This window comes from Cydia pomonella, chromosome 3 (assembly GCF_033807575.1).
Source record: "Cydia pomonella isolate Wapato2018A chromosome 3, ilCydPomo1, whole genome shotgun sequence".
Classification (NCBI taxonomy): domain Eukaryota; kingdom Metazoa; phylum Arthropoda; class Insecta; order Lepidoptera; family Tortricidae; genus Cydia; species Cydia pomonella.
Window position 1 is genome coordinate 26,691,960 of NC_084705.1, and position 19,637 is coordinate 26,711,596.

At 37.2% G+C, this 19,637-nt stretch overlaps 1 protein-coding gene across 2 annotated transcripts in view; it reads left to right on the top strand.

The window, feature by feature from the left end:
* Window positions 1-19,637, top strand: part of LOC133516432 (uncharacterized) — a 211,959-nt gene that overhangs the window by 66,371 nt on the left and 125,951 nt on the right. For both annotated transcript variants that reach the window (XM_061849366.1, XM_061849367.1), the window contains 6 exons: window positions 13-153; window positions 612-744; window positions 1,081-1,223; window positions 1,929-2,103; window positions 4,479-4,570; window positions 13,451-14,898. In XM_061849366.1, coding sequence (XP_061705350.1) covers window positions 13-153; window positions 612-744; window positions 1,081-1,223; window positions 1,929-2,103; window positions 4,479-4,570; window positions 13,451-14,898 — 2,132 coding nt within the window. The remainder of the gene's footprint in view (window positions 1-12; window positions 154-611; window positions 745-1,080; window positions 1,224-1,928; window positions 2,104-4,478; window positions 4,571-13,450; window positions 14,899-19,637) is intronic.

Consider the following 19,637-nt stretch of genomic DNA (forward strand, 5'->3'; position numbering starts at 1 on the left):
TTTAATTTTGAGGTAAACGAGTGGCGGGTACTAGGCGCGCATCACGTTGAGGTGGTGACACGGTTACGCGCGGTGACGTCGCCGGTTGTGCTGGTCTGTGTGAGGAAGCGGGATTACGAAAACAAAGAGAAGACTGAGGGCAGTTTTGCTAGGGTAAGTAAATTAGCCGTTCGAAGCTCACTGGCATCTTAGGAAGCCAATATCTGTACAAAACTCTAAACTAGTCTTCGATGCAAATTTTTCTAAAAAAGAATTTAAAATCCGGTTTTTCAGAATATCTACGTATTATGGTCGCTATAACCACGTGGTTTATCACGTGATAAACTTCATAATATGAGAGCAACACGTTTAGTTCGAAAGTGTTGAAATGTGACATATATCATATTTTGTTTATTTCGACTTTATTAAGTGATAAGTATAAAATATATTAAGACTTCATCAAGCTAATTTTATGGTTTAACTCACGTATTTATAGTTACTCGCGCGACATGTTCCGGAGATTTCGAAACTTCCTATTAAAAGTAGCTGTTACTATATTCAACAAATCTTGTCCTTATATTTTTATGTATTACAAAATAAAGCTAAACTAAAACGCATACTTATGGTTTCAGAGCAAGACCCTCGGCGGCAGTCTTCAAGACCTGTTGACGCCTCCGCAACGACTCATCAAAGCAAAGTCGGAGAGTTCAGTAGCTTCGTTATGTAGCACTAACACTATCATGTCTACGGGGCACGATCATGACGGTAAGGACAGTGAACAGTAGTGAAATGTATATACTTTAACTATAATGGATTTCATCAGCTGCAGAATAGCGCTCCCTCCACAACCGCTACAATCAGTCCCATGCTGCCCTCATCTAGCATATGTTTTCTTGCAAGCTTCACTAAATCGATAGTTTGATTTATTTGGTCACCATTAAAGGGTTATCATGACCCTCTCGTAAATTAAAGATCGATTTATGTACACCTCATTTCTAAATTTGTTTTGTATAGAGTATGAGTATGGCCCTCTCTATTTCAAGATTTTTGTCAAGGTCAATGGTATTAAACTAAATTTAAATTAAACTTCCTTCATTCCAGAGTTCTGTACGGAAGAACTGGACCGCAACCGTTCCCGTTCACTAGAGCCGCTGAGTGGTCTAGCGATGTGGAGCGACCGCGTAGAATACATTCAACTGCAGAAGGAAGAACGGGGGCTTGGCTTCTCCATACTTGACTATTTGGTAAGTGCTGGTGTTGATTCATAACCGCTTGCGTCGTTAGAACCGTTGAGTGGTCTAGCGAGGTGGAGCTAGCGATCGCGTGCAATACTTTCGACTGCAGAAGGAAGAACGGGGGTTTAGCTTCTCCGTACTTGACTATTTGGAAAGTCCTGATGTTGGACTGCAACCGCTCACGATCTTTAGAGTCGTTAAGTGGTCTAGTGATGTAAAGCGACCGCGTGGAGTACATTTAACTTCAGGAGAAAGAATGGGGGCTTGGCTTCTCCATTCTGGAGTATTTGGTGAATTCTTCTGATGGTACATCAGACAGCAAGTTCTTAGCGCCGTTAGAATTAGTATCAATTAGTTAGAGAATTGGGAGGGACCGACCAGAAATAAAAACGGAGGCTTGGATTTTTTATATTTGACCTTGCTGAGGCTCAATGATAGCGGTTACAAAATAATGCAAAAAGAGGGTCAAAGATTATATCCAGTATTTTAGACGTTTCTGCTCAATTAACAAAAAATGGCCATCGTCATAATTATGAGATAAACAATATCGTTTATTGTCTTAGCTATCTAACTATCGTATAACTAGCGTTTATCATCTTACACTCGACTCGAACGCTTATAAAAGATTCTAAGGAAAACATTTAAGGCTAAGATATTAGATTGAAACAGTCCCTTAACACTTGTATTAACTGGGTATTTATTGTTGTGCCCCAGGACCCGTCGGAGCCCGGCAGCTCGGTGATCGTGGTGCGGTCGGTGGTGGCGGGCGGCGCGGCGGCGGCGGACGGCCGCCTGGCGCCGGGCGACCGCCTCGTGTCCGTCAACGCGCAGGACGTCGCTCGCGCCCCCCTCGCGCTCGCCGTGCAGGCCATCAAGAGTGCACCCAAGGGTACGTCACTATTAGACTGGCAGTGCTAATCGACTGCCTCGTATCCCACGAACTGTGCAGGCCATCACGAGCGCGCCTAAAGGGTACGTCACTATAAGACGGGCGGCGCCGAACGACTGCCTTGTTTCCAACAGCCTGTGCAGGCCATCAAGGCCCAAGGGTATGGCCTGGACGGGCATGGACCTTCCCAAACGTGGCCACAATAACTCTGCTATTTAAAGCCCATCACAGACGGATCGATAATATACCAAAAGATATCTTATAGACATCCTACGATATATTTTATGTGCCATTTGACAGAGTCCACACAAGAAGCTATAATATATATTTTGGTATCTTACGATATCTTTCAGCAAGACATCATAAATATACCTTGCGATATTATAGCTCGGTATATTATGATATATGTATTTTGGTACATTTCGTCTCTCTCACAATTCAACTGTATCATTGGCGTGTGTTGTGCTTAGCTATACTATAAGATACCTATCGGTGTCTGTCCGTATCTTACGGTATAGATCCTACCTATCCGTCTATCCGTATCCTACCTATTAACATATCGCTCCGTCTGTGACGCGCTTAATAACGCAACCTCACCGAGTTCGTATTTGTAAGAATAATCTTATTAAGTAGGTAATTATTAACCATCATCCAATTATTCCATCCAACCATCAGCCGATCATGAAAGCACAGGAACTTTTAACTTTTTTTTAATTATAAATGAATTTAGCTTTTAGCGGCTTATGAGAGTCATGAGTCTAACCGAAAAAAAAAAAACAAATTTATTTGGTTTCAAAACAGGATGAAACAAACAGGTTATTTTTTGTAATGCAATAAAGGTAATTTGTTGGTATTAATATTAGGACTGTGGAAAGGTAGAAGTTAAACACAACCGTCAAGTTATCTAACGTATTTATAAATACAGGTAAATATTTTCTTTATCAGAGATATCTCGTTGTTCAAAATATTTACTCTTTCATATAGTCAAATAAAGGATGAAGCCTAATTCTGTAATTTGATAATAAAACTCTATATTTACCGACTTTATTTATCTACATGAATGTGCGAAATGACGTGTTATATTTTATTTTCATTTTGTAAATATCTTTGTACGTTTTATATATCTAAATATTTTAATTGCTATTTTTCTAATTATTATTTTCCACAGTTAACATGTGTAGGTACAACAACAAAGGCAATTTACGCGAAGAAATTTACAAAAAAACATCTATTTGCTCTAAATTAACTGTACCTATTGACAGCACCTTCCTAAATTATAGTAAAATCATACATTTAAATAAAAAGCAACTTTATTCAAAACTCGAAGTCAGAAGAATTGAATTCTCACAAGTAAATAGATAAGCGGCTCAAATAACTGCTTATTATATAACATTGTTACTAAACGTTGTTTCGTATCTCTTCAAATAAGGAAATAATGTTTATTATGTTAATTCAACGTCGGAATGACGTAAATGTTAGTTTGTACGTATCCTTGTTCCTTGATAGACGTATTTAATGTTATAAAACAGTTTTTGTGTTATTGTGTAATCAGGAAAAAGTAGGTATAAAAAAAAGTTGCTTTGAAATAATTCTCAAGTTCTTTTTTATTTGTTTGTTGCTTTGATTTATTATTAAAAACAAACAACCAAACACCAGTTGGAATATACAAAATGACATTAGTATGTTCATTCGGCTCAACATATGCAATTAAAAACTCAATTACTATTTTAAGTCATTAATTTTTTAAGTTATTAATTAAAAATAAGGAGAGAATCTTATATGTTTCTTCATACTTCTTTTACAACCCAATGCAACGCAATTTGTTGCATGAGAGGAGGCCTGTGCCCAGCAGTGGGACGTATATAGGCTGAATTATTATTATTATATTTTTTTGTTAATGTAAGTGGTAGATGCAAATAAAAATGAATTATAGGTTTACTCTTCTAAATCGGAAATTGAGAAATCGAAGGGGAGGGAATTACGTATGTACGGTCAGCTGCAGAGAAAAAGTACCTCCCCTGCATACAAAAATTATATGCAGGGGGGTACCTTTTCTCGCAGTTGACTGTACCTACGTAGGTGATTTTTTACAAGAATTTTATTACCTATGTTCCAGTTAATTTTGCTAACTATAATTGATGAACGGGTCTTCCGCGATATAATTTCATTATTTTTACCTTAAATCTGACGTTTCAACTGGGTAACACCAGCTGTGGTTACGGATGATTGACGTCGCAGCAAAATATCAACGAAGATAATATGAAACGTCGGATTTAAGGTAAAAACAATGAAATTATGTCGCGGAGGACCGGTTCATATCACTAAATATGTCTACAAAACGCGTTTAAGGTATTAAATAATTGTATTTGTTTTAGGTATCGTGACCATCGGCGTGGCCAAACCTCTGCCCTGCAGCACAGTGGTTGGAGGTCAGAAAGCGAACGGACACAGCATGCAAGGCAGCCAGGTTAGCACAATTTCCCTATATCCGCTGAGACGGTTACTTGATCATAATTAAACCTTAATGCAACGAGATAAGGTTCATTAGAAATTAGTTAATTGTCACTGCAATACTCAGTTTTTTTAGCATTAGAAAAAGGGCAAACAATCTTGACGTAGGTATATTTTTATTGCAGTTTAGAAAAATAACAGCAAAATGTATAACAATTATTGGAATAAAGGCGGATTGTCAAAGCGATCGCACGAAAAGATGCCGCCATACTTTTAGCCTATGCTCGAGTAAATGGCGCCACTTTTTGATATTTAACAAATTTGAAACATATCAGTGAAAGAATAAGGATCAAAGTCAAATGGCGTTCTAAAAGTTTTAATCTTGTGGCCAAAGAGGGCAGTTAATTTACTGTGGCTATAAAGTTTACTTTGACAATCCGCCTCTATTTCAAATTCTCTTAGTAATAGTTAGGTACTTTTTTTTAAAGCGTGTTTCCTAAAAACGACACGTCTAGATTGTTTACCCCTTTTTCTAATGCTAAAGAAACGAAGCTCTTGCAAGCTTTTGGTACTAATTTTGGGTACTGTTTTAACTTTTAGGATTTTATGTCATAATCAACTACGTATTCCTTTGCAAAATACTTAATTTAATCTTAATATGCTCTCGAATTATTTTTAGTCATAACAGTTGTCAAAACCTGAATTAATTTAATAAAAAAATATAAATTTACTAAAAACTATAAAACAACCTGTTTTAATCAACATTATTTCTTATTTATTTTTGCTTAACTTCATTTACTCTTTTGTTAATTAAACCGCGCGCTTATTTTAGGCTATAAACGCAGCGTTGAACGCATGCGTCAGCGGAATGTAAGAAAAATGTCCTTGCGCTTACCGCTGCGTTTACCGCGTAGGACAATATAGTGTTATTACATTTTATGATGTAAAATGCGTTGAACGCTGCGTTCATCGCATAAAGCAAACCGCGAGCTTACGAGTAACAATATTATATAGGAATTTTACAATTACACGCAAATCATTGTTTTTTTAAATTTAAGGTGATACCTTTATATAAAAGCTTGCAGATGATCTTTATAAAATGAGGATTAGGTACAGTCGCTGTCATATATATAGGAGCGGCCGAGGTGCTCACAAATATCTGAACACGCCTCTATTGTCAAGACGTTAGAGTACGTGTACAGATATTTTAAAGCACATCGGCCGCTCCGATATATCTGATGGCGACTGTGTATTAATAAAATTATTTGATAACGTTGTTATAGCATGGTTTTTATTGAAAATAGTGAAATAGTTATGAATTATTTGTGTGAAGTTTTGTGACTGATATTGTACACTGATGGGAAAGTAAAAAGTAAGTTATTTTACTTATTAAGCTTTTTCGTTATTAATGCTTAGAGCAGTATTAATTTACCTAATACAAATAAATAGCATGCGATTTATAATAATTATAATTTTATAACAAAACTTGTACAGTAAAGGGAATATTACCGCTCTAAGATTAAAATAATAAGTTATTGTTTTATAAAATTGTTAATAATAGTTGAATTTAAAAAATTCCCTTTAGTGTACAATATATTTCTTGATAAGTGCCTGACTTTCATAGACATCATTTATGTGTAGCAATATTTACAGTTAAGGTTATTAACACATTCATTTGCTCTATTTTGTGCTTCATTTCTTCAACTTACTTGTTCGTTTTAATGTATTTGGAAATATGGTTTTAATTCATTTAAATAACATTTCTATCGCTATTTTTCCTTGGTATGTCTGCGTTTTGTAATATTTTTGCAAAAATTACTAAGCGCTAAAACTATTTTTTACAGAAACTGGAATACTTCACGAAGATCTTACGCCTGATCATGTCCCTGCACCGCGACATAATGGAGCTCCAGCTGCAAGCGCAACACGCCCCGCTGTCCAACTTGCCCCCGTCTCCCCCTTTACCGCCGCCCCCTTTCCGCGTGCCGCCCAAGATCAACGCGGAGATATCGATGAAATGACAGGAGGACAAACTGAAATACACTGTCACTGTGGAAATACCTGCCAGCTATGATGAGTCTAAAATTTAGTCCTTGTTCAGACCAAGCAGGCGACTTATTGACATGTTAAAAATAGGGGAGAGCGGGGCTAAGCGGTCCTAGGGTTAAGTAATCCTCTATAGCCTATTAAAACATGTCAAATATTGCGAACTATGTTTCAGATAGACAACGGTAGCTTGGTTGTTCAAAATACTTAGTGAATATATAGATCCTGGGAAAGGATAATTGAAGGCTTAGCTGCTTGAGTGATTGCTATGCATTTTTGCTAAGGAATATTATATAAAATGTGATACCTCCTAATATGTAACTTGCTGGTTTCGTTTTGTTAAATTTTAACATATTACAACTTTTTGTTCGTCCTAAATAAGTCTCCCATGCAATTTAAACTGCCCCAATTTAAATGTAGCATATGTAGAATTACATATTTTCAGATGTTATATATGATGGCAATCATTTTATTCCTGTTCATAACCCTACTGTTGAATTGTCGTATTGGCCATGGTCTTGTTTTAGGTTATCTTCTTCCATACGTACACACGTTTCTTAGATGTAAGTGAATTGCATAGGTACATAAATAACAATTATAATAGTCATATTTTCACCTCATGACATCAATGAGAAAATAAGACTTTCTAATGCTCATTGAGAGGCATGAGCCAATGTTGAAATATCATGTAGTACAGTCGAGTTCATAAATATGTATACATTTCTTCACCTTAATCCATTGTAATAAGGTGAAAAAATGTATACATATTTATGAACTTGACTGTACAATAATAATATAGCTGCATTATATTAGACGCAGAAAAAACATATTGACCCCTTTTTGGATAACATTTATCTACAAACAGCTTTGTTTTTAAATTATAGTCTTTGGCCTAACATATATTTGGTAACAAAATGAGATATTTAATTGCAAAAACTAATTGGCAATTGGCATCAATCATTGGCATATGTATATCTAAGGACGGGCCTTACGTGCAATAAGAATGGGGCCAGTACAGCGGTGTTACACACACGAATTAGAGCCAACGCCACAATGCGATTGGTTGCTGAGTTCGCATCACGCGCGTGATTGGTCGCAACTAGTTGCGTTAGACTGCACGATTGGCTCGAATTCGTGAGTGACACCGCTGAATTAGCAGTCTTTAGATATACGTCAATCGCATCAATTGTTTAGGCGTATATACTTAGAAATCATAAGGACTAAGACTATAAGTAAGACTTAATATAGTAATATATATGAATAAAAAGGAATGGACAAGTAAGGGTCGTCGTACCTGACTTCAATATCGCGCTGCTAGGTAACTTTTATACTTGCCACAAAACTAACTGGCGACTGAGATCATATTGCTATCTCCTTTACCCTTGTTAAGACCAACCAAGAGTAAAAGAGGTGGCATTATGACCTGACTCGCCACTTAGTTTTGCGGCAAGTATAGTACTTATTTTAAAGCTAGCCCCAGAAAAGGTTTTCAATTTCGGTATAGAGCAAAGTAACCTCGAAATTTGTTACAAATCTTTTTTAATTAATAAATATTTTATTTGTTATTGAAATAATTCAACCGGCCCTTTGCTGGCCTTCCACTCTGACCGCCTCAATGAACAGCTGCCAGGTGATTCAAGGAATAAAGTAAATATATGAGGCCACTTTTTGCCTGTAGCGCTCTGTATATAGAGTTATATACCTATGTATCTCTTTATATTTAGTTGTTAATGTAGAGTTACGGTCATAGAAATACACTTTTTAGGGTTCCGTATTCAACTAGGAACCCTTATATGTAGATTCGCCATGCCCGTCTGTCTGTTTGTCCGTCTGTCCGTCGGCGGCGTCGCTTCGTGACCTCCCCTCTTAGTTTTGAACTATGCTTCCAAAAAATATGGAAAAAATCGTGAAAGTAAAGGAAAATTACAGCGAACCTGATCGGTTAAGAGTTTTTGAAAAAAGTCTATTTGACGGACGGGTAACTATGGAAACCTACACTGAGCATGGCGCGACATGCTCTTGGTTGATTTTGTATATAATATTTTTGTGGCCGTTGCTGTACACATTTCAGGCAATGTTTTTTTGACGTTAATATTGAAATTCTTGAATATAAGTATGTAAGGCTACAGTAGATATGTGTGTAGATTATTCCGTCAATTGAGATGTGATAGATTTTGTGGACGATTTTGGAAAATTTTGAAGAGAGAGATTACGGTTTTTGAGATAGATTTGAATTGAGGTGCGATGACGTCATACGTTTATTTTTAAGAATTAAATTGCTAAGACTTATTACCACCCACCAGAAATTAATTATAGATAGGTATTAGAATTGTTTTTTTTTAGCTACTGTTTGAACGTGATGTCGTCGGGGATATTGCAAATCCGCTAATAACTAGGACTGGTAAACAACTAAACACTGATGTATTGAGATGTATGATTGCTAAAATATAACAATTATTACATTATTTTTGTGACGTCATTGTGAAGAAAAAAATATATGAGTATAAATATTGGCCAGTGAATTGGGAAAGTTATTATATATTATTACATATATGTATGAAAAAAAAACATAATGTGATATCTATATATATACATATATGTATTTCCTTTCCTTATATTAAATTTAACTAAATATAGCGTAGTTAAATTATTGTTGTTCGTGATAGCCTCGGCAAAATTAGAATATGTCAATATGTTTGCTGATAGTAGGTACCTAACAAGTCGAAAGAGATACCCTATATTGTTACATCAGAAATACATGATTAATTGTTTTTGTAACCAGCTTCCTGTTCCAACTCCTATATTTAATCAGATCATATTTAAAGTTGTGTCATCTTCTTCTTCCTCGCGTTGTCCCGGCATTATACCACGGCTCATGGGAGCCTGGGGTCCGCATTTGGCAACTAATCCCGAGAATTGGCGTAGGCGCTAGTTTTTACGAAAGCGACTGTCATCTGACCTTCCAATCCAGAGGTAGGATAGGTAGGATAAACTAGGCCTTATTGGGATTAGTCCGGTTTCCTCACGATGTTTTCCTTCACGGATAAGCGACTTGTAAATATCAAATGATATTTCGTACATAAGTTCCGAAAAACTCATTGGTACGAGCCGGGGTTTGAACCCGCGACCTCCGGTTTGCAAGTCGCACGCTCTTACCGCTAGGCCACCAACATGTCATAGATAACAATAACATATCAGTCAATAAAATCTTGCCAGCAAACTAAATTTACTAGGGAACATTGTATTTTATACAATCGTGATATAATAGAGAGCTTTTCAGTCGAGTACCGTGTTTAGGCAACGAAGCTTGCTGAGTTGCTTAAGTAAGGTACGAGATTGAAAAGCTTGATTATATCATTATTGTACACAATACTTTATCTAAAATACGTCGTCTAAAATAATACATTATTTACTATAAAACCTAAATAATCAATGAAAATTGGTAAGTATCTCAGTAGACAAAAATGTATTACAAAAGACATAAACGCGCGGCTATTTAGTCCCGCCCCGCGCCCGTTTAGACTTTTCTATGGAAGTGGGCCGGCATGTGATTGGTAATTTTTTTATATAGTTGACTACAGCGTATCGAAATAAATAAATACTATAGTCGAGTTAGGAGCGCATACATGAAAAGTACGGAATTATACGGAATCTTAATTCAACCATTACAGTCACTAGTAGTAAAACATTATTTGGCCACACGACATATACTGTCATATAATTTAACCTAAATTAAATATGGCGATTATTATAGGAACAAATGTAAGTAACTGTGCTAAGTGAATTTGGTCAATGTGGAATTCCTTACAGGAAACGATTGGACATATCATAGAAGTAAGTTATTTTGCAGTCAGCTAGTATGAGATTTGTTTAACTGATTCGTTCAGAAAGAAGGGTATAGTTTATTTAGCTAAAAGTAAGAATGTACAGATTTATCCCTAGTTGGAAAAGTATTCTAGGGTGACGGATACTTTTGGGCCACCCCACACTAGCGTTTTTTGAGCGTCGGCGTCTAGCCAGCGCTATGGAAAATGGCGTCGCTGCGCAGTTGCGCCAACGTTGCGTCAAGCAGCAGCCATAGAGTTGACTAGACGCCGACGCTTGGGAGACGCTAGTGTGGGGCTCTTTAGCGCGTTGTTTTATCCGCTGTTATTGATGCTGTCTGTACTAGGTACAAAGTTATAGGTATAGGTGCGACGGTGTGTTGTAATCAAAGAGAATTTGAAATAGACGTGGATTGTCAAGGAAAACTTTGTAGCTACAGTAAATTTACTGCCATCTTTCGACACATGTTTAAAACTTTTAGAACGCCATTTGACTTTGATCCTTATTCTTTCACCGATATGTTTTAAATTTGTTAAATTTAAAAAAAGTGGCGCCATCTAATAGATCAAAGGCCAACGGTATTGCGACATCGTTTCGAGCGATGGCGCCACAACCTTTAGGTTGTGCCCGGTAAGATGGCGCCACTTTTTGATACCCACCCACCCAGACCCACTTTTAAAAATATACCTCTATTTCAAATTCTCTTTAGTTGTAATATTAGAAAATGTCGCGTCCCGTCAGCTCACGTGCCAAACTTAATTCCAGTTGAAGGAGATAAGAAATTTGCGACTCTATTTCTGACAATAGCTAAATTTGTGAATCTTGAGTGCCGGGAACCCGCTCGGCGGGCTCTCTGCTCGTAGTCGCTTTCCACTATAAAGCGAGAAAACGCTGGGATCGGCTAGGAGCATAGCGCTACGAAAACATGGTTAATTATTCTGTGACATCGGCAGTAAATGTATTAAAGGAGTCCTGTCTCGTTTTATTTAAAAGGTTTGCGATTTACTTTCGGAACAGGTATACTTAGGTGTCACGAAGCCAAAATAATAGTAAATTGTGGATAGGTCCTTCGATGTACCATTGTGTATATTCCGAGAATTACACAAATGTACTACAATTGAAAATCATTACCTACTAATATTTACAACAACATCAAAAAGTTCGTAAATCTCTTTGATCTCGACTTAGATGGTTATTTTTACTCAACAATAGCATTGTTTCTCGTTTAATTGTGATTGCGGGACGTAAACGTGGATCAACATGACTCGCGACGAAAATAGTACATTGTTGTTACTGTTGCTCGATTTGAGTCACGCAAATGCGTTTCTAGTTGCACGAGAAATATTGAATGTATAACTCTTCTAATGGCCTTTAGCGTTACGAATCCAGTTTCGTTAGAAAACCCGGTAAGCGCATTTGTCTGCTTAAGAGTCCCCAGCCTCGGTCCTCCATACAAACGCAGTTACGCTCTCATTTTAAAACGACTTGCTAGAGTGCTTTGAAACTTTGTACTTACAATAGAATAAGGTATGTCTAGTCCTGTAATTGGTCTATGTAGCTTCAGATACCATAGTTTAAAAAAAACATACAACCGAATTGATAACCTCCTCCTTTTGAAATCTTGAAGTCTTTTAAAAATACAGCGAATTTAAGTTTTTCACACAGAACTTGCTTTTGCTCTATTTCATTTATCTTATAAACTGTAGCTATATAAACTAATTATAGGTCTTGATATACCTCAAGTCATTGTATGTGCAGTTTTATTACAATCCAACGCGTAGTTTTATAATGAGACGTAACGTAACTCTGTTTGTATGGGTACGTCGGCCGAGCTTGCCGGGAACTCTTAATAATAATATTTTGTCGTTGTACGGTCACTACGAGATTGACACTGATCTGACACTGACATAATCGCTAACGTCTGCGTAGCTTTCTATAGATCTCGCTCGCACTAATATGCCAGTACGAGCGAGATGCATAGAAAGTAAGTTACGCACACACTAACGAATATGTCAGTGTCACGTCAGTGATACTCGTAAGGTTGTTGTAAGGCCACTGAGTTATGAATGTTTACTACGCTATTTAAATATCTATCGCTATAACCCAATATAAAAAAGCTTTACTATATACGATTAGATTACTGTCCTTGTAACAAAATATACAATATTTTTTTAATATCACTACATACCGACTACTGGACTACGAAGAAGAAAAGGAGTTTACCAACTTTTAGATAATTGGACGAAACATATGCTAGTATATAAATAAATATCATACTAACTGACTGCCAACATTAAATGTTCTAGCTGTAACTAAGACTTAGCTTAGGCGTTGCTATGTCAAAAAATTATAGGCTTTAAAGGAAACGAATTGTTGTGAACTGTAATAATAGATATATTGATGTTGCTTCACGAGCTCTGTGTTGATCGTTTATATATGCTTTATCATGTGTGTTGTCATAAACGTTGGAAAATCTTTGCTGTTTTATTTGTCATTATAACTTTCCCTTACATATTTTATATACACAGTTTTGATACAGTCGCTATCAGAGGGCCTACCGCGAACACAGAATTTCACAAATTGCGGGCATATTTCTCTGTTACTCTAATTACGGCTTAACTGGAGTAAAAGAGAAAAATACCCGCTATTTGCGAACGTCGGTGTTCGCGGTAGGCCCTCAGATATATCGGAGAGGTCAAGGTGTTTATAAATATCTGATCAGAGCATCTATGATAAAGACGTTAAATTGTACGTTTAGATTTTTTTGAGCAACTTGGCCGCTCCGATATATCTGATGCCTACTGTACTTGGGTATGGCATATACTGTAGGTATACGACATAATATCTCACGTTAAAGACAGTTTTATACCATACTTTTTCAATCATATTGAGAAATAGGTAGGTATATTGGTGTAATCATTTTTTTAAATAAATATAGAGCAATAGATTTACACACTTGCGTACCTAAATTTTAATAATATTCTTGAAATAATTTCAATGTTACTACTAACTACTTTTTTCACAGGAATGCATAAACTCGCTGGCGTCAGACGACCACACCGGGATGGATTCCTTTCATGAATGCCTCCAAGAATACGGAGAAGGCCTAGAGGTCGTCCAAATATGCCTCGAACCCGAGGACACATCTATCAAGGACGAGGAAATATCAGCCTTGTGTGATCTCAGCTTTGATGATTGTGTCAAACGAGATGATACTTTGAACGAAAACATTAAAAATGTATCAGACAAAGTTAACGGCGTAACTGAGTTGAAAGCATCAAAATCTGTCGACTCGTTAGAAGACCCTGATGACGATATGACAATAAGAGAAGATGATGTTTTAATTACGCCACGAGAACTCCCCGATATCAGAACGAAATTTGTTAATGACAAACAATCGGAACGAACTTTGTCTAAACAACAAAGTAAAGATATATCGACATCAGATGAAATGGTTTTTGCAGTGACACCGACAGGCTTAGAAAGAATTAGTTTTGAAAAATATTGGAAAGAATGTGACACGAAGACTACGTTAGAAAAAGTGAAAAGTGATGAAAGTTGGAAAGAGTGCTTAAATTCACCAACAGAAGAAACTTCAAGTTTTTACGACGCTACCACAAGAATTTCCGTCCAAGAAGATGGGCAGTCCCTTCTGTTTATAGACCATGAAATTGATGGCTACGAAACGTGCGTCGATGACGATTCTTCGTCCGTTAAGTGTACAGAAAAGAATGGCCATAAAATCAACGGCGATCGGGAGATCAAAGTGGAAGATAAACACGATAAAACAGATGCGAGAAACAAAGACAAAGGCGTCGATGCCAAAAATATAGAACAGAACACTCCCAGTATCTTAGATGAAGTGTCGTATAATCCGTGCATCCAAGAACATATAATAAAACAAATGAAATCCTTAAGAATTGAACCCTTAAATATGAATATAAGTCATAAGAAGAAAAAGAAAAGTCCGACGAAACCTAAACCGTCCAAAACTGTGCAGTGTGTCGAATACTATAATGATCAAGCCGAATGTTTAGAAGAAATAAGACAAAAGAGGATAAAAGAAGAGGAAACCATACATAAAGCAGAGCAAAAGAAGATTCTGGATTCGAATAAAGCTGTAATGCAGAAAAAACTTCATTTAAAAATGCAGGAACCGAGTGAAGAATCGACAGACTTGGAAACAAGTTACGTTCCAGGGTGCCATAAGTGTTTTTTAGAGAACTATGCCTACGCTATCACGAAAGCGTATATAGCGGAGGCCCACGCGTGCAAGTTTTGTGAAGTGATTCGTGAGATACTGGAGGTTCCGAAGGATGTTCCGGATCGGAGAATGTCTGCGCCCGCCTTCGTCAGCCTGGAGAGTCCAGGGTCGACGACGGAAGAGGAGGATCTGTTGATGGTGCCAATCGTGAAGGACAGGAGGAAGTCTGCTGGTCCTTTAAAGTTTCTTGTGCCTTCTAGGAGAACAAGGTATGTTGAACTAGGTTTTTTTAGTAAATCATGCCAAATGTTTTGCTGCTAATAATTTTACAACCCTTCGCAAGTCCTCCATCGGTTAATCCGGCAGTCGTCCGATCCGATAACCGATACTTAAGGATTTATCTTTATAAATAGCCTGGTAATCAGGGATCATCAGAAATATAAAGGAAAAATAAATAGGGTATTTGACCGCCATAACCATTTGACCGCCAAAGTCGTTTAAACTAACCTCCGCCGTGAATTAATTTTATGATCTCGCGTTATAGGTATATTATAGGCGTGGCGTTCAAAGGGTACATATACCTACTACCTACAGTTATCGTATTATGTAGGAGAACATAAAGACAGATAAAATAAATAATTAACAAATGACAAATCTTCGGCCCGATTCGAAGAATGAGATACGATAACTATAAGTTCTAGTTCTCATTTAGATATCGTTTGTATGTCGTATAATTGACAGAAGCAGCTCGATTCGGGCAAGCAATGTCACTTTGAAGTTAAAAATATCGTAGATAGATCGTACTGGGCGTACAGCGGAATCGAAATAAAAGTCAATTTTGCAATGTCGTTCAGTTATCGATCTTCCCAAGATCTTAAACGTGTCTTAATCATTCTTTGAATCGGGCCGCTTGTTTTAAAAATAACCATCAGACGAACGCAAACATTGAAGATTTCCTGAAACACGTGCCGACAAGCCTAATGCGATGAAGCCTTATTTTGAGGCCGGCTTCATAAGATCTCTTTACACAACTACAACCAAATCTGGACCTAAACACTACCATACAAGAACCAGTTTCCAACGACATATTATCACTTGTACATGGTCACGGGAATGCCATGTCATGTTATAGGTTATTTTGAATGAAATAGGGTTGGAATTTGAATAACCGGGTAGGGAAAGAGTTTTTTTGCGAACGTCAGACTTTTTTAATAACAATTCTTCAAGTTCAAGTTGAAAAGGTTAGGACGAGACAAGAGGACATGGCGAGTCATATCATGTGAGCCGACAAATGTGACAACATATGGAATTACTTAAAAATTAGATGACAATAACCATTGCATAACCCCTTAAAAAACTTTCCGTAACTTTACTTTGATTAGATGGTTTTAAATTTTTTAAGTTATTAAACTTTTTGTGATGCTATTTAGTAATTAATCACGGGATAACGAAAGTACCGGAGCGTATTGACGAATAAAGTTTGGTTAAAATTACCAATTCAGAAAGGGTATTACAATGTGACCTATTTCCCATCTAAATTGGAAAGTCAGGTGGCGTGTACTCGAAGTTCGAAGGGTTAGCAACGCGTATGTGATACCCCTGGAGTTATAAGCGTCAATAAGTGGGCGGTGGGCTGTACCGGTGCATGTTTACCACAGACGTGTTATAAAAAAAGATGTCAATCTATTTGTAAAATCTAGTACTTACACATTTTGGGATCGTGGCGTGTCACAGACACTAATTTTAATCAAAATGTCTAGAATGGCTCCGTAAAATGTGTGATAATAAATGATCCCACGCCATGCCTTTTTTTTTTTTACGTACGTCGGTGGCAAACAAGCATACGGTCTGCCTGATGGTAAGCAGTCTCCGTAGCCTATGTACACCTGCAACTCCAGAGGAGTTACATGCGCGTTGCCGACCGTAACCCCACCCCCCTTGTTGAGCTCTAGTCTAGTCTAGTGCAACTGAAAATTATAGCTACATATATTTATTTGCTCTAATTTTCCAAACTACTTAGTTAAACTAATCCTTCCTTCTTCTTCCCCGCGTTGTCCCGGCATTTTTGACACGGCTCATGGGAGCCTGGGGTCCGGTTGCCTACTAATCCCCAGATTAGTTTTTACGAAACCTGACCTTCCAACCCTTAAGCTAGGCCTTGTTGTGATTAGTCCGGTTTCCTCACGCTGTTTTCCTTCACCGAAGAGTGACTGGTAAATATCAAATGATACTTCGTACATAAATTCCGAAAAATTCATTGATACGAGCCAGGGTTTGAACCCGCGACCTCCGGATTGCAAGTCGCACGCTCTTACCGCTAGGCCACCAGCGCTTTCTAAATTAATCCTACTGCTTGGTAACGGAATACATCACTGTCAGTCTCACTGATGCTGTTACCTGGCTTACCCAAGGAACTACGGTATTATCCAAATTTAATGATTGACAGTCGTTACTAGTTACTGGTCTTAGTTAGATTGCTCGTTAATTTGGGTAAGTGGCGCCTACGCAATTGAGTAATTGAGTATGTCCCAATGGGACTATGTGTCGAGTGAAGTACGCAAAAACTGTCCTACTAATACGCATAAAAATAGTACACCTAACAAATAAAGCATTCTAAGTAATATTCTAATGTAACATATGTATGTTTTGCGTGGTGGGCAGAAATAAGTAAGTTCTCTGTGAGCACATTGTCGTGAAATAAAGAATATTTTTTTATGCCAAATTACACCTGGGTCATGGAGTTAAGTCGGGGACAGACAGACACACCAGAATAGGAAATTTATATAAATTCCTAACGTGACACTTGATCCCTAAAAATCTGTTATTGATGCATCATTAATATAAGTACGAGCAAGATGCACGGGCGAATGTTGTAAAAAATTACATGAAAAGGACATTAAATTAGGCTCATACATTAGGCCGGTACGGATGTATCTCCTAGTTGACTACGGAATTATACCTAACCGTTTTTCACTATGCACTTTAAAATGCTTCCGCTTGAAAGTGGAGCGGGTCACTTCCATCCGTTTCCCATTAACTAATATGAAAGAGTATGGGGAAATTAAAAAGAAACAATCTCCAGCCCCGACCGGCTTAGGGGATTAGAGAAAACAGTCAACCACGACTAGTGATGCGCTGATATCGATACATTTCCGTTAGATATACTTTGTGAACATATAAGATAGAACTAAGATAGCACAAAATGATTTTTAATGCAAAAATATTTATGATTAGTTCGCTATTGTGGACAAAAAAATGCTTATAAAATATTAAAAATTATGACATCATATAATTCCACAAAATTAACCATAGTACGGTCTTAACCATGGAAAGTGTGAACAAGTTATGGATGCTTTTTTCGATATCTGTGCGATTGTGCGACACACTGGTAACCGTCATGACTGCATGTGCAGTTACGGACTTGACAACATTTCAAAATTTGAATAGTGGGCTTAATCGAGAACCATTTCGGTAAATACGAGTATGCTTCCTGTATGTACTAAGTTATTTTTTCCCATAAATTTCTGAGAAAATCGCGAAAAAGTGTAAACAGAAAGTGTGACTTCATTACCTACCACGGCTATAAAAGATAAAATATGTTATGTATAAAATTTGAATTGTGTTCGGTTTTCATAGACTGTCACAAATTTCACATAGTCGTAAATTGTCACGTTTCTTTGCGGGCTCTTGTCAATGTTTGAAAATGCAAAAAAATCGACGTTATCCTTTTCATCACCGATGGTTACACGGGCGTCCCTACCCAGAACCATTAACTACATTACAATGCTAAATCGGTGTGTCTGCCTGTTACCATTCGACGAAAAAAATACTAAACCCGCCCAACCGAAACTAATTCGGAGTTAACCGTTTATACAAGGTTAAACTGCGTTGTATAAACAGTTAACTCCGAGTTAGTTGGCCAATCCTGGAACGCGCAAACGGCCCTTAGTAATTTGTTGTATTCGAGGGGAGTTAGGGAAATAACATAGATATAATTTTTCAGCGCAGTGCGGTAGGTACAGTTTATTATGTATATTTTTTGGTCCGTCCATTGAAAATGAGATACCTAATTATTAAAACCTTGTTCAAACATAAATATTAAAACTACATCGCAAATTATCCACATTAACCACAATAGGAAATAGTACATTACGATACAAGTGCGAAAAATAGGAAATTCGAAACGAGTGGCGATAAATTAAAACACGACCGAAGGGAGTGTTTTAAATCGACACGATTTGCGAATTACCTATTCGCACATGTATCGTACAACGTTTTACAGTACATATGGCCCTTTAAATGTTCGACACAGTAACGTAATATGCTACTTCTCGCACTAGTGCTATAAAGTAGCCCCATATGTACTGTAAACGTTCATTCAACAATAACGCGACACTCGATATCAATAAAAACCACAACGCTCGCATCACTAAAAGAAAATTGCTAATACTCATAATTGAATTATGGTTAGCCGACCTCAATGTATCATTGTGGCCGCGGCCTCGCCAGACCTCGCCTGTCGTTGTCGCTATCGGCTTTGTCGTTTGTCGCCGTTGTCGGTCGGATTGTGTTGTCGCTTGTGGAATGAACGGTTTCGAAGTTTGAATTGGGTGAGTGTTTGTTTTCTTTTGTTTTTCCGTCTATTGTTAGGTTAATTGAATTTCATTGGATTAAATAGGATAAAGTTTATTGTAGGCTTTTCTTCTGTAGGTTTGTAGCATGGTATTTTGTGGAAATAAAATGGATAACGAACTTCATTCGTGTCTCTGGATAAAAATCAACTCTTTGGATAGGAGAGTAACGCAATTATTGGTATTACGTAGTAAAAATCCGTTTTTTAATAAATTAAGATGAAAACGACCTGTAAGGTCATAGTTGTATGGCGCAAAATCGTTTCTAAAACTCCTTACCACTGTATCAGTCTACCCTAAAGATCAACTTACATTCGTACGAAGCCTACTAATATGCATGTTGTATGTGTAGGACTACGTTTTTGGATGTTTTTTGA